Below are 14237 nucleotides of genomic sequence, written 5' to 3'. Positions count from 1 at the left end.
TTATTGAGATGGGCAGCAAGCATCATCGAACTAACACTGTAAAATTGCTCTCGCATAACAAGATTAAGTAAAGCAGGTTTAATTTCAAAGAATTCTGCTGTAGTAGCAGGTGGAGCAATAGGTGTGCATAGGAAATCATTATTATTTGTGCTAGTGAAGTCACACAACTTAGTATTTTCAGTGGGTGGCCATTTTAGCAGTAGTAAATAAAACAAACTAGATAAAGTAAATGCAACTAAACTAATTTTTTTGTGTTTTTGATATAGAGTGCAAGACAGTAAATAAAGTAAAGCTAGCAACTAATTTTTTTGTGTTTTGATATAAGTGCAGCAAACAAAGTAGTAAATAAAGCAAGACAAAAACAAAGTAAAGAGATTGAGAAGTGGAGACTCCCCTTGCAGCAGTGTCTTGATCTCCCCGGCAACGGCGCCGTAAAAGAGCTTGATGGCGTGTAACTCACACGTTCGTTGGGAACCCCAAGAGGAAGGTATGATGCGCACAGCAGCAAGTTTTCCCTCATAAAGAAACCAAGGTTTATCGAACCAGGAGGAGCCAAGAAGCACGTTGAAGGTTGATGGCGGCGGGATGTAGTGCGACGCAACACCAGCGATTCTGGCGCCAACGTGGAACCTGCACAACACAACCAAAGTACTTTGCCCCAACGAAACAGATGAGGTTGTCAATCTCACCGGCTTGCTGTAACAAAGGATTAATCGTATTGTGTGGAAGATGATTGTTTGCAAAGAAAACAAGAGAAACAAGTATTGCAAAGCAGATTTGTATTTCAAGTATTAAAGAATGGACCGGGGTCCACAGCTCACTAGAGGTGTCTCTCATAAGATAAAAGCATGTTGGGTGAACAAATTACAAGTCGGACAATTGACAAATAGAGAGGGCATAACAATGCACATACATGTCATGATAAGTATAGTGAGATTTAATTGGGCATTACGACAAAGTACATAGACCGCCATCCAACTGCATCTATGCCTAAAAAGTCCACCTTCAGGTTATCGTCCGAACCCCTTCCAGCATTAAGTTGCAAAGCAACAGACAATTGCATTAAGTATGGTGCGTAATGTAATCAATAACTACATCCTCGGACATAGCATCAATGTTTTATCCCTAGTGACAACAGCACAACACAACCTTAGAACTTTCTCGTCACTCGTCCCATGTGTCAATGCAGCATGAACCCACTATCGAGCATAAATACTCCCTCTTGGAGTTAAGAGCAAAAACTTGGCCAGAGCCTCTACTAATAATGGAGAGCATGCAAGATCATAAACAACACATATGTAATAACTTGATAATTAACATAACATGGTATTCTCTATCCATCGGATCCCAACAAACACAACATAGAGTATTACGTATAGATGATCTTGATCATGTTAGGCAGCTCACAAGATCCAACAATGAAGCACAATGAGGAGAAGACAACCATCTAGCTACCGCTATGGACCCATAGTCCAGGGGTGAACTACTCACTCATCACTCCGGAGGCGACCATGGCGGTGTAGAGTCCTCCAGGAGATGAATCCCCTCTCCGGCAGGTGCCGGAGGAGATCTCCGTAATCCCCCGAGATGGGATTGGCGGCGGCGGCGTCTCCGGGAAGGTTTTCCGTATCGTGGTTCTTCGCATCGTGGGTTTCACGACGGAGGCTTTAAGTAGGCGGAAGGGCAACATGGGGGCCACACGGGGGCCCCACACCACAGGTCGGCGCGACCAAGACCTCGGGCCGCGCCGCCCTATGGTGGCGGCCCCTCGTGGCCCCACTTCGACTCCTCTTCGGTCTTCCGGAAGCTTCGTGGCAAAATAGGACCCCGGGTTTTGATTTCGTCCAATTCCGAGAATATTTCGTTACTAGGATTTCGGAACCAAAAACAGCAGAAAAACAAAGAATCGGCTCTTCGGCATCTTGTTAATAGGTTAGTTTCAGAAAATGCACGAATATGACATAAAGTGTGCATAAAACATGTAGATATCATCAATAATATGGCATGGATCATAAGAAATTATCGATACGTCGGAGACGTATCATGGTGTTCAACCCGTTAATTGTTTTGAGCAAAAGAGTAATCTATGCCACGAGCGGCTTTGGCGCTCCCAGCTTGTCGGCGAGCTCCTTCCACGGAAGACTCGCTGACGCGGATGCCATGGCCTGGTCCAGTGGCGGGAGGGCGGACGCAAGCGGAGCGGCCGACTGTGGGAGCCATGTTATAAACGCGACAAGCAAATGACGAAGAACGCACAAGAACACATGCAGTGACACAAGATTTTAACGTGAAAAAACCTCTCTAACAAAGATAGGAAAAACCACGGGCGCCATCCAACGAACTTTAGTATATGGGGAGCGTTTACAAACGTCGTGGGTTATCTTATAATGCGATTAACCCTAGTCGTTGGCTTACCAAGATGTATATATAGACGGTGATGATGATCCGTATTGGAGATGGGGATATTATTATTTGATCACTGAATCGTTTATTTCTCTTGAAAGCAGATGGGGACGGGGGCAAGGCACGACGTATGAACTTTAGGGTCCGCTTCATTCGGCCTAAGCCTAGTGGCGAAGGACCTCACTCCACTCATTAGAAAATAGTTTCCCTTTTATACGAATTTAGATCACAACATAAGAATTCCCTTCTTCCTTGTCTACACTACGAGACGAAGAAGAGTATGTAACCATCACCACCACTTCAACCCAGCCTGCCGCCACGAATAAGGTATTTATTAATGAGGGAGATGCCGGTGACGCCTTCCTTCTCCACCTCCGCCTCCAGCCATAGGAGCAACGAGAAGAAGAGGAACACCACCAAACGTCGCGGGTCTTGACCCGTTAGTCACAACGCATCACTCAAATGCGCCAGCAGAACGCTAACCACAAATTCTAGCAGTGCAAACTACCCCTAAACTACTATTACTTCTGTACAAGGAGGGTTCCCTCGCCTTACTCATTGTCGACCACCACAAGAGAGGATAGGGGAGGGCCCTAACGAACCTAGATTTGGATGGGAACAAGAACGGTGGAGAAGGGCCTAGAGCGGTTGAGAGAGACATCGTTCTATGCAAAGATATTGCGAGAATCATCCGTCCCTTAGTGATGGAGCACTCGCGGCAAAGATGTTGCACCGTCTCCTGATAAATATAGTAAAGCTTGCAAGTAGAGCTATGGGGCCGTCCCGGCTCTACGGATTTTCTGATGCACTAGAAATCATGCAAAAAATCTACATTTTGGATCAGCATGTGCCCTCTAAATATTGCAAGTCTCAAAAAACGTGTGGCTTTCAAATAATTGGCAAAAAAATTATGTGGTTCCTTCATAATAAAGTGTTGTTGACCAAGGATAATCTTGCAAAATGGAATTGGAAAGAGTGTACGAAATGTTGTTTTTGTGATAGCTTGTCCTTTTTCAAAATTACTTCGGCCCATGGTATTTTTTTTGCTTTTGATCTCCCACCCCAGCTAATATCACCAATATGTTTGGTAATTGGTTGAGTGGTGTTGACAAAAAAGCAAATGATAGAATACGCATTGGCGTGTTTACTTTGTGCTGGTCAATATGGAGATGTCGAAATAATATTGTGTTTAACAATTCAACTACTTTCAATATTATGCAGGTTATTTATATGGTCATCCACTGGGTGCAGCAGTGGGCGTTACTTCTCCCTCGGGACCCGGCGTTTATGGATACTGAATGCAACCATCTCCAGACGGTCGCTCAGGATATCTTGTCCCAGGCTGGATGGTGTCACACTAGTCGACTACATGATGCTTAGTTGGTATAGTTTCAGAATTTTGATGTTTCGCTGGTTGATTTATGTATGCACCATGCGTGATCCATGAATTTTGTATCACTTACTTTTTATTGATTTTAAATCTATTAATAAAGGCCATGTACATCATCATGATACAGAGGCTGGGGTAAATACCCTTTTTCGGAAAAAATAAGCTGATGCCGCCGTGTAGCTTCCGGAGGATGTCCACCTCCATGTTATTGTGTCCGGCTGTGGAAGTAGATGCATGCCGCAAATGATACTCCATAGCTCGACTTCTATAAAACGTTGGACCGTGGGTCACGAAAGATGAGAAATGTCTTTCAACTGTGCACGCTAGTGCGCGGTTTTAATATGTTTTGTTGCATTTCAATCTAACACAAAATTTTAAAACTTCACGAGATCTGATGAAATTTGACGAGATATGTGCAACACGAATCATAAACCAGCAAATCAACGACGGAGCGTGCACGTGCACACAAGAGTCGCCGCTCTCCCATGACAGACCAACAATGACCCTTGTCCGCTCTGTTTTGTTCATTCCAGCAAACAAACACGGACCAATACTGTCGCCTCATTCAGAATCTTTCAGATGGATCAATGTCTGGATGTCAGAAATGGAGCTCATCAGTTAAATCATGTAGGAGTATTACTTACTGACAAATGCTATCGTACGAGTATAATCATGCTACATTTTGATGTCCATATATTGAACTCTCTTTTTTTCGATGTGCTAGCTAACTAGTCGTTGTATTCAACCAAGCCCAATTCGACCAAGACGATCTTTGGTGATACACGTAGTATATCAATTGCAGCCGTCCTGAGTTGCGCCAACACGGCGTATGAGAAGGCGCAGCCCGAACTCCGGCTCGATGATGAACCGGAACGCCGGGGAGTGCCTGTAGTCCGGCGAGAGCGTGAAGGCGAACCGCGCGAGGACGACGGCGAGGAGCGTCTTGACCTCGACGTTGGCGAGGTTCTGGCCGAGGCAGGTGCGCGCGCCGAGTCCGAAGGGCATGAACGCCGCCTGCGGGTGCTTGCACGCCGCCGCCACGCCGTCCTTGAACCTTCCCGGGTCGAAGCGGCGCGAGGTCGGGCCCCACGACGCCGCGTCGTGGTGCATGGCGGAGATCGGCACGAAGAGGTACGTGCCCTTGGGCGCGTGCAGCCGGCCCAGGCGCATGTCGCGGAACGTCTCCCGGACCACGAACGAGGACGGCGGGAAGAGCCGCAGCGTCTCCTGTACCACCATGCCCAGCGTCTTCATCCTGGAGACCATGTCGAAGTCCGGCTCCGCCGCGGCGGCGCCGCAGACCTCGAGGACCTCGGCGCGCGCCCGCTCCTGCCACTCCGGGTGCGCGGCCAGCAGCATGAGGCACCAGGTGGCGGTGACCGCGCTCGTCTCGTGGCCCGCGAAGAAGATGTTCTTGCAGTTGTCCACCACGAAGTCGTCCGGCCGTGGCTGGTCGCCGCTGCTCTCGATGATGGAGCTCAGGAAGTCGCGCTGCTCCGCCGTCTCCGCCCGGCGCCCCCTCGCAAGCTCCAGTATCAGCGACCGGATCTCCTGCGTGAGCTTCCAGATACGCCGGTTCTTCTCCGTCGGCAGGTACCTCAGCGACGGGATGGCGAAGATGACGCTGGTCTCGGCCATGAGCCCGGACAGCGCCCGGAGCCGGAGGAAGATCTCCTTCCCCCTGGAGTGATCCGTCCCGAAGCAGGCCCTGGAGATGACGTCGAACGAGAAGCTCCGGATGTCGGCGTCGACCTCCACCGCGGCGACGCCGGCGCCGCCCTTTGCGCCATCTACTGCGGCCTCCCAGGAGCGCAGCAGCGGCTGGGCGGCGTCCACCATGAGCGGCACCATGCCCCTGACCTTGGACATGTAGAACTCGGGCGAGATGACCTTGCGCTGGCGTGCCCAGCAGGCGCCGTTGGACTTGAGGATGCCGGCGCCGAAGATAGGCTCCTGCCCCTTTTGCAGGTACTTGGGCTTGCCCATGTCCAGCGACACGCACCGCCCGATCTCGCTGATCAGCTCCGGGTCCGTCACGTACAGCGCCGGCCGTTGCCGGAGCCAGTACAGGTACGTGTCACCTGCACGGCAACATCATGGAAATACTGTCAGCTTAATTTTGGGCGGTAGAAACGAAACCAGTATGAAAGTGCTATTGGGCCTCTAAAGTTTCAGCACAATTCTATCAGGCCCACGTATTGTGGCCTGTTTATTGCAGGGTGGAAATGGTGGGCCGACCTCTGTTGTTTCCTGGTGAGCCCACCATGTTTTTTCAGCGGGAAAACTATGTGGCGATAGGTTTTTAGCTCAGGGGAACTCATGCATCATGCACGTGAGGTGTACATTTATCTACGGGATAGTGGCCAACTCATCAACATAGCTACTCAGCTATTGACCGGCACGCCTAACAAAATTATTATGGTCAAATCTACAGGGTCTCCATCAAACTGATCCGTGGTTGAGTGCTCCGTATATAGAAGATTCTTCCTCCCCTCTCCCAGAAAGAGGCGACGGTTCTTCAATCCAATTAGAGTGGAGTAGAGCATAAAAATTACCAACTAGTAGCATGCATGCATTAGGTAGAATCTTGACCAGGAGAGGGAATCTTGTAGCCCTCAGTTGGAGGATATTCCATACGATCCACTGTAAGTTTCTTACCGCCAAAAAACACATGCTCAAGGCAGTTGACTTCTACAGCTTCACGTTGTACCGATGGACCACTGGAGATACTATATTATCAACCGGTTCCGATCGAATTATAAGATTTTTTCTGAATTATATGCAATTTCAGTGTATTTGTTCTCTCATTTCAGTCCGTATGTCATCTACATTAAGATATAAAAAATATCCTATAATTCGGAAACCGTGAACTTTGAACTTCCATTTCACAAGCTTAAAGCAAAGTTCACACGTCAATTGCAAGCTAGCTTTAGCTGGTCAGGCATGGTTGCACGTACGGCCGATCACAGAGAGGTAGCTAGCTGGCCACTACGGCACTACAGCCAGACAGACACTTTTGGCCAGCCAGCCAACAACCACCATGAAGACACGGTGTGCACACATATACAAGCAAGTATGCTATAACCATCAAACGCATGTGCCACAAGGAACCATATATGTTTTCATACACAAGGTTCAGACCAAGTGACTTGTCAAAAAACAGAAGCAAAAATATCGGATTCCTATCAAACTGCAAAGACTTATACATATATAGATGACAGAAATGGGCATAGTTATCCATAGACGCTAGTTTAGGGCAAAGACGTGCATCTCCACGCATGTGGATGGAGTCCTAGCTATCAGGTGAGAAAGGAGCAAGAGAGACAATTATTAATGGAGTATAGTACACTGTACATGCATGCATCGGTTGCTATCTGTTCCGCGAGACCTAGAGCTTGGCAGCTCTACAGGAGTAGTACTACCTAACTAACGGCCTAGCTAGCAGTCCATGGCGCCGTACGTAGGGGAGGCAGCATGTGGACTTGACATACTTTGATGTAGGGTGGGGGCGCATTGGGCCAGCTCGTACGTACGTACTACGTGGACTCAATTATTTGAAGTAGTAGCCGGATCTCGGAATAATCATTAATTTGGTGTCTTCCCGTTTGCTGTTGAACAATTCATTTATACGACAAAGACATATCAATGATGATTCTTAGATGAAAGGCCGTCTAGATGAGGTCTTGGACATGAACACCAACAAAAAAGTTGCTTCGATCATTGTTATTTGTCCGAATAAATGAAAACCTATAGTGCACTCTCGTTTACCTAAAATTTCATTTACTTGGGAGTGTTTGATTCATTGATCATGCTTTCTGCGACGATACTAATTACTCAGAGTAAAGTAGTAGTCCAAGACTAATTGATCAAAGATAATATTTGCTACCACATGTGTTTGCTAAAACTAAGGACCCTCTTAATTTAATGTAAGGGGTAAACCAAAAGCTATTCCAATACTTATAAAAAACTAGCATATCCTATGTGTACCATTTTATAAAATGGTCAGCTTGAAGTCGACATATGTATGTTTGTAATAAGTATGATAATGAATATATTGTTTTAATTTTCCATAATTTGTTAAGAAGGGAGACAGAATCAAGAATATTCATGTAGGGTTGTAAGCTTCTACAGGTCGACCTCAACATAATTGACTTGAAAACTATAGATATTAAGTAAGCCGGCAAATAATTACTTCCCATAATCTGAGGAAACTAGCTATGTTTCGCTTAGTATAAATTTACCGTATTAAATATAATTTAACTAGGGTTTGAAAAAAATATGCACAAAAGATTGCACTAATGCAACTGGACCTTAAGCGCCTCCAAAATGGGTAATTAAAAATCATATACTAGCTCGATCGGACAGCTATGCCCGTTTTCGGAAAGCCTAGCTGACTATGTCAGTGTCTCAAATATTTTTTCAGGGGTCAAATGCTGATTACTTAATTTAATCAGGATACAGTTGTTTATGACAGCCACAAAGTTAGGTGCATGCATACATTGTTGGGGACTTGGGTGCCGTTCTGAGGTAGTACTTATATAGTACTACTATACCACTAGCTTAACTAGCTAGAATATGCTGGCATGTTTGCTTGACATATATAATTCAGGAAAGGTTCGGTCTCTTATGTTTCTTTAACAAAATATGGGTATCAAATATATGCTGATTCTTTCTTTGTATTAATTTGGCTGATCGACTTTAGCCAGTTTTTCTTGAATATAATTTGCCTGCACCTTTTGACCCACGACATAGCTAGGGTGGGATTGATGTTGTGGTTCGGTGCACAAGCAGGGTTTTGACTACGTGTATGAATGCAAGAAAAGTTAGAACAAGTAAAACAAGTTCCTTTTTGTCATTTAGAACTTGTCTTAATATTGTGATTAACGCAACATGCATGAGCAGAAACGGAGAAATCCCACGCTCTTCCTCATCCTAGCTCGATGCACTTTTTGCATGAATTAAGTCTGGCTGCTTTAATTGCTTCATTGGTGCATCCAACAGAACAAGCAAAAACGGCGAAATATTATGAAAATATTACCTCTATTCCAAAATATTATATTTCCAAAAAGGCTTACATTTTGGAACATCATTTCTGTCGCAGTGTTGGTTAATTAGGTGTTTATATTTCTCACTGTGTTGTAATATATCATTAGTGAATCATGATCTTCTTCCAAAAACTCAAAGCTAGAAGGACCATAACAGTTCTGTCATTGTACTAAGAAACAGTTGTCAATTGTGAGCACCAGCTCATGGAGTCATGGAGAGGATTGGACCAGTCCATTATGCATGCTCTGGCTTAACCATGGACTAATATGACGGTCCCAAGAAAAGGAAAAAAGAATGGTGTCTGTGCTTAATCACCTCAGCAATTAATACACATGCATGCATCTATACAGTCAGCAGGGTTAAAAAGTCGACACCCCCTCTGAAATAAAATAGGAAAACAGATTCTTTGTGGACTTTGTGTAGTTGGTTGTTCCAAGGCACAGTTGACTGCGATAGTTCTCGATCATTCCCTAGCCAAACTTTCTATGCTGCCTGAAGTTGTTTATCAATTCTCTTTACTCTACTTTTCTGCTCCCTATATTTCCTGATGTTGACTTCAGGGACAGCTCAAACCGTCAAGCTAAACTATTGCTGTTCTCTCCCACATAGTAGTGTTAACTTTTCTCAATTATATGTAACTTATCAACATCAAACTGCATTTAAAAAAATATAGTATCGAGTGGCTAGTCAACTTGCTAGGGCTTAAAAGTATGCATGCACCTGTAGCGGTGCAGTTTCATGGAACAATGCCTTTTGGAGAGAGACATCGAGAGAGAGTTTCTTCCACGCATGCTTGCGTGGTGCAAATAGAACTAGCTAGTAGCACAAAAAATCAATGGCAATACCGGTATATAAGTGTAGACCCAAATGGAAACCATCTTCTGATAAATCAAGAAATCAATTTTGACGGGGTCTAGATCGGTCGAGAGATGTGCGGGCGTTCATAGAAATACATACCGTAGGCTTTCCTCCACTTGTCGAAGTAGGGGAAGATCCTCTTGCAGTAGTCGTCGAAGCCGTCCCTCTGGAAGTCCCTCGCGCCGCCGTCCTCCGCCGCGACGGCGTGCAGCCTCGCCTGCATCTCCGAGAGGTTCCCCGACAGGATCGACGACGGTGGCGGGCCGTCGATGCCCTGCCGCCGGAAGACCTCCCCGACGCGGCGCGGCCAGCTCACCCACGCAGCCACGCACGCGCACAGGTACGCCGTGGCCACCGCCACGGCCACCGCCGACCCCACCAGCGCCACCAGAGACAACGAGAAGCCCTCCTCCATGGCCACCATGCTCGCCTGGACCATACAGATCGTCTCTTTCCTTTCTTGCTTTGCGTATGCTCTGTCTCTCTCTCTTTCTCTGTGTTGCTTTGTGTTATTCTCTCTCGATCTCCTGCGGGGGAGAGCTTATATAGGGCCCGGTAATGGCAGTACGTGTGGAGCTAGCTAGCTAGCAGGAGGTGTGACGCAGGGTGTTAAGGTGAAATTAGGCTAAGTAACCCATGACAGGAGGGCTGAGGCTGTGAACGGGTTGGATCTTTCACATGTGGCAACACACAGGCCATCCTGGCGATCGGCTATGCACTGCATATATTCCCATTTCCCCATGCATGCACGAAGACACGCCTCCTTTCCGGCCCGTTTTGGTGTGTCCCACGCCAAAACGGCTAAACTTGTCAAACGAGTTTCCCTGTTGGTGTCAGCGGAATTAAATCTTAATTCCTCCTGTATGCTCTACGGGGGTCACCAGTATGATTGCACGACTAATCTATTGCCACCTTGTCTTTTTCTTTTGCAGGGATATTGTTGCTGCGTCTCCAAACTAAATAAACTATACATACTGCTAATAATTTTTCTTCTTCAAGATGGTGTCATTATTAATACTACTTGTTCTTCATGATATAGTTAATTATAGGTCACGCCGAATAATTCGTGCAGGCAATCAGTTGGTAGCTTATTTGGGCCGGGTCGTTGAAAATCAAAGTACCAGGGAGTATATAATTGGAGGTCTGTACGTAGCGTGTTTAGGTTGCAAAGGTCGATGGCTACACATTTGATAAGTTAGGACGGTCATATGGATGACCAGCTAGCTAGCCTACGGTGGTTTATTTGTAGAGGTAAGCAGCAGTAAGGAAAATGCATCTCACTGGAATAACCGTGCACGTTATTGCTCCCATTGGGAGGAATTTCGTCAGCTTCGTGACGGAATGGGACACACGTAGCGTACTGCTTCAAGAAAATAAGAAGAGGAATTCAACAATGTCTCCGTGTCGAACTTGGTAGAAGTTCAAACCACTGAAACACGGGATGGATGGAAGAATCATGGAAAGATCACCTTGGAAAAGTCAGTATAGCTCTAGCCCGGCCGTGTGTTCCATGCATGCATGTGCACACCTACAAGAGTGGCAAAACCTCATCCTGCCGGATTTAGCTACATGCATATTGAGCAATGCTGAAGAAATGATGATCTCCATGACTCGACATGATATGCATGGATCGAGCACATGCACTGCTCCTTCTTCCATCCTTTTTTGGGTTCACGTGTTAGCGGTGGAAAGCCCTCTTTTCACTCCTTTGATATGCTACAAGATAGATGCATCATGCATGTCTAGATGACTACTGTTCTGAGAAGGTTGAGCTTGTGCACCCGTGTGACATGTGCCATTCTAGGTCGAGTGCACAAACCATCTCTCCTACATTTTTGACAAGCGTCATGATCGATTGGTTTCCTCGTTGTTCACCGCAAGATTGAAGTTGGTGATGGAGTCATCGTCATGCCTTGCTCTTCTAGCTAGGTAAGCAATGTCATGAACACAAACCAAGATCAATGCATCACGCATGGAAAGCAACACAAATTGTTGACGAGCTAGTGTGTTGGAAAGTGTTTTTCTATTTTTTTTCAATTTTATGTATTAAGGTTCATGACATGTTATATACTGTTCTAAAGTGCACCTATCTCTTACATTTTCAACAAAAAAATGGTCACATCTTGATCTGCTAATAAATGAGTAGAGTGAACTCTAGTTTTTTCCCCTAGTTGTCATCTTGTATTGACGTTCACTCAATATTTTTCCATATTGACTTCTTGGTTGTACATTTTGTGACGACTTTACCTCTGACGAAGCTTATCTCAAACAAATCTCATCTTTCTCGATATACTAGACCACGAGTATCCTCCTTATCAATCAAGGAAGGATGAGAGAAATGGAGACTCCTCAATGCCTCAAAGTGTAGAGTTGCCAGCTAAGGGAAGAAAATGGGCCCAATAATAGAACAAGTTTCATCCACTTAACGCGGAACATTAAATGATGGGTCCCTCCCATTCCAACTTAAAAAATTGCTCCTCAACTCAGTATTTCTGCCCCAATTTCTATGTGAGAAACCTGGTAGCATATATTGTGTAAGGTTGTATCTGATATTCTGATAGGGTGCATAAGAATCATGGTGTAGCTAGCCGCATTATTGGGAAAACTAACACAATTAAGTTCATATAATTTGACTGAGTTTAACAAGATTTGGTAAGATCTACTTCCTCCCATCGTAAAAACAAGGCGTGTAAATTTTCTATATTTTACACGCCCTGTTTTTAGGATTGTTGTTGCTAGAGGTCCATATCGTACAATCTTGATGAAATGATGATCTCAGTGACTCGACATGATATGTATGGAGCACATGCACCGCTGCTTCTTCCATCCTTAATATATAATAGTTATCTGCTTGATCTGCCATTGTCTCATCCTAACCAGGTTATCCACCTTCCCAAGATATCTCATCAAGGGGTTGAAACATGACAATAGTTCTTGAATGAGGTAAATTTTTTTACGGAATGTCATTGTTAGAGGGTAAAAAGTAAAAGTTGACGCAATGTCACCTTCTCGTGCTAACTATGTAAAAAAATGGATAGTCATCACCATTGGCGCCTTCATTCACACAAACCAAAATAAATTGCTAGGTAGTGTACGGACATTATGGTTGAGAGGTTTGGAAAGGTAGACATGTAGATGGCTACTTTCCCGAGACAAGGTTGAGCTTGCTCTCCCATGTGACATATATCATCCTAGATCGAGTGCACAAGTATCTCTGCTATATTTTTAACAAACGTCGTAATCTCTCGGTTTCCTCTCGTTGGTCACCGCAAGATTGAAATTGGTGATGGACTCATCGCCATGTCATGCTCTCCTTAGTAATAAATGCCGTGAACACATACCAACATCAATGCATCACACACGGAAGACAACACAGATTGATATGTGGAGCCCATGCATATTCACACCTTTTCTTTCCAACATTTTCGAATTGATGTGTTAGCGGTGGAAAGCGTTTTGCTATAATTTCCTCACTTTTTGAATTAAGTTTCATGACATGTGTTCTAGAGTAAACTTCTCTCTTACACTTTCGGCTAAAAATGGCTGTTTTTTGGTATTCTAATAAATGAGTTGCGTGACTCTACCTTTTGCCCCTCTACTTGCACCTCGAAAAAAGTGTAAGCCATCTTGTGATGGCGTTCACTTAATTTTTTCCCCACATTTAAATCTTGGTCGTACATTTCGTGACAACTTTTGTCTTATTTTATTATTTTCCTAAACCGACAAGCAGATCAAAGGTGCAAAATGACATGATAGATAGCTATGTGAGCAACCTAGACGCGTATATTGTGTAAGGGAGTAGATGAGTATGCATCAAGTTGGTTATCGGCCTGATCAGCCGTTTGTGTCATCCTAACCAGGTTATCTACCTTCCAAATTTAGGGCAAATAGTAAAAAATATATTGTAAACACCGTCACAATATCAAGGGTTAAAACATGGCAATTAATTCTTGAATGCAGGGGTAAAAAAATTGTTGAAATATTGGGCCCACATTTGGTGGCCCATACTAGATTTCAGATTTTCCCTATAAATCTCAAAGCCCACTTAGTGGCAGCCTTGTGAGTTTGAGCCCAAGTTGGTGGCAGCTCACTAGGGAGTGGCAAGAGGTGGGAAGTTTAGTCCCACATGGAAAGTTGGGAGGAAGTTAGACCACCTTATAAGGTGGGTTGTTTCACCACTAGTAAGTGAGTGAGAATAGGAGTGCTACACGCGCGTGCTCCTCCTCCTCCTCGCTCGCTCGTCTCGACTCGACTCGACACGTCACGTCACGTCACGTCCCGACGCGCGCGCCGCGCTCATGGTGAGTGGATTGAGCCTCGAGCCGAGACTTTCCTTACTTTTTGCAGCTCAGAAAAACGAACAGAGTCCTAGACGGACGCGTCGCAGTTAGTCGGTTCGGGTCGCTCCCGGATCGTGGGCTATCTGTAACCGACTCGAAACGTTCGTGCGACGTGGGCGTGGCCCACGCTGCCTAGGGTTTCCCGAGCCTATATAATCTCCTGCCCGGCTACCGCAGAAATACATCCAATACACGAGTTA

The 14237-nt window shown here is 45.4% G+C and overlaps 1 protein-coding gene across 1 annotated transcript; it reads right to left on the bottom strand.

Moving 5' to 3' along the window:
- Positions 1 to 4344: 4344 nt before the first annotated feature.
- On the bottom strand, positions 4345 to 9943 carry LOC124650501 (cytochrome P450 714D1-like). The gene is made up of 3 exons (XM_047190014.1): positions 9797 to 9943; positions 5684 to 5874; positions 4345 to 5593 (listed from the first exon to the last, which is right to left on the bottom strand). The coding sequence occupies exons 1-3, from the start codon at positions 9918 to 9920 to the stop codon at positions 4586 to 4588; spliced, it is 1323 nt and encodes a 440-aa protein (XP_047045970.1). The 5' UTR covers positions 9921 to 9943; the 3' UTR covers positions 4345 to 4585.
- Positions 9944 to 14237: the final 4294 nt, after the last annotated feature.

Source organism: Lolium rigidum, chromosome 4 (assembly GCF_022539505.1).
Source record: "Lolium rigidum isolate FL_2022 chromosome 4, APGP_CSIRO_Lrig_0.1, whole genome shotgun sequence".
Lineage (NCBI taxonomy): Eukaryota > Viridiplantae > Streptophyta > Magnoliopsida > Poales > Poaceae > Lolium > Lolium rigidum.
Note: the sequence above shows the minus strand (reverse complement) of the source record. Positions and strands in the feature narration are given on the sequence as shown.

Excerpts from the sequence above, each read along its gene's own strand:
- LOC124650501 (XM_047190014.1), bottom strand. The coding sequence starts at position 9,920 with ATGCAGGCGAGGCTGCACGCCGTCGCGGCGGAGGACGGCGGCGCGAGG. Across the intron at positions 5,875-9,796 it reads CAAGTGGAGGAAAGCCTACG|GTGACACGTACCTGTACTGG; the intron begins GTATGTATTTCT and ends GTTGCCGTGCAG. Across the intron at positions 5,594-5,683 it reads GCTGGGCACGCCAGCGCAAG|GCCGCAGTAGATGGCGCAAA; the intron begins GTCATCTCGCCC and ends CGCTCCTGGGAG.